Source organism: Rhagoletis pomonella, unplaced genomic scaffold (assembly GCF_013731165.1).
Source record: "Rhagoletis pomonella isolate Grant_MI unplaced genomic scaffold, Rhpom_1.0 Rhpom_scaffold_00001, whole genome shotgun sequence".
In the NCBI taxonomy this organism is placed as follows: Eukaryota; Metazoa; Arthropoda; class Insecta; order Diptera; family Tephritidae; genus Rhagoletis; species Rhagoletis pomonella.
Genome location: NW_023458555.1, coordinates 115,492,530 through 115,494,125, shown reverse-complemented (window position 1 = coordinate 115,494,125; position 1,596 = coordinate 115,492,530). Strand labels below are relative to the sequence as shown.

At 32.1% G+C, this 1,596-nt stretch overlaps 1 protein-coding gene across 1 annotated transcript; it reads left to right on the top strand.

The window, feature by feature from the left end:
- Positions 1 to 334: 334 nt before the first annotated feature.
- On the top strand, positions 335 to 843 carry LOC118735559. Its single transcript, XM_036465407.1, has 2 exons — positions 335 to 349; positions 431 to 843. Exons 1-2 carry the CDS (start codon positions 335 to 337, stop codon positions 743 to 745), a joined length of 330 nt encoding a protein of 109 aa, XP_036321300.1. The 3' UTR covers positions 746 to 843.
- Positions 844 to 1,596: the final 753 nt, after the last annotated feature.

Genomic DNA, 1,596 nt, shown 5'->3' with positions numbered 1-1,596 from the left:
TGTATATCACGCCGATGTAAAAAATACACAAAATATTTTGGTGTATTTTTGACTTTTGTGCTACTTGAGTTTGCATAAATTTGTGGTTATTGGCGCAATGGACAAAATATGTCAATATTGTAATGCAGTGAAATTTAAAACTGAACCTCCTGGAATGTGTTGTACTTCTGGGAAAGTACGACTACCAGAATTACAATATCCACCAGAACCATTAGCTTCACTGCTTTCTGGCTCAACACCTCAATCAAATCATTTTTTGGATCACATTCAAATGTACAATTCATGTTTTCAAATGACGTCTTTTGGTGCGACGAATATAATATGAGATAATTTTATGCCGACCTTCAAGGTAATTTCGGCATCAAGCATTTCAAATGAAAATTTTGAAATAGACAATCTATCATCTGAATATTTTGGCTCTACATTGCAGATACAAGGGCAAATTTACCACAAAATCGGTTCCTTGCTGCCATTCCCAGATGCTAACTATCAATTTTTGCAAATTTATTTCCTTGGCAATAATCAAAATGAAGTCGATACACGTTGTGCATTTTTTAAAAGTGCCAGAAGATTGATAACTGAAGAATTGCAAGCAATATTTCATGAACATAACGAATTGGTTACTACGTTTAAGACAGCACTTGATCAAATGCAATCTGATGATCATAAAATTGTGATTAGAGCTGACAGAAGACCGATCGGTGAACACGAACGAAAGGAAAATTCAAAGGTGAAGACGTATTGATTCCGCGTATTCCACTGATTCCACCAGATTTAGCTTTTGACTTCAAAAGATTGCAATTTCCAATACGTCTTGCATTTGCAATGACAATAAACAAAGCACAAGGAATTATGCGGAATTGACTTAGAATATCCATGCTTCTCCCACGGACAATTATATGTATCATGTTCACGTGTAGGAAAGCCATCAGTTATTTATACCACAACTCAGGGCAAAACAAAAAATGTAGTTTACGAAAAGGCTTTGCGTTAGTTTAAGTTTAAAATTAACATTAATTTGATATTGTAAAAAAAGAATAAATACAGATAGAGTGAATTTAAATCGAGTGTTCATTATTCATTTCTAATTTTGATATGCCTAGCGAAGCAGGCAGGGGGTCCGCTAGTTTTGTATAAAAAACTAAAATATGACGAAAAAATATTTAAAAATATTACATTAGGGTGGTAAAAAAGTAAAGTCAGAATATTAATACTCTCACCCCCTAGGATTGTTCTATACCGAAAAATATATATACCAGAAACCAAAAATTTAGCTGCTTATTTCCTGAGAGCAAAAGTACGAAATACATATATCTGCAAGGGGACGGATGCAAAGCTTCAGCAAAGAAATTAAGAAAATTACAAAATATGTTAATGTTTTATTACATGTTACACATGTAAATTATTTTATTTGGTTTAAAATAAATAATTGTATAAAAACTCGATTATATTTTATTTCCTCATCTCTGCACATCAGTATTCTTCAAAAGTAATTTTTACGCTTGAGAAGAACGTTGAACTTTGATTATCGATCACATCAACTTACCTTTTTTACTCTTGTATTGAATCCCAAATATTAAAAAAAAAAAAATCTCC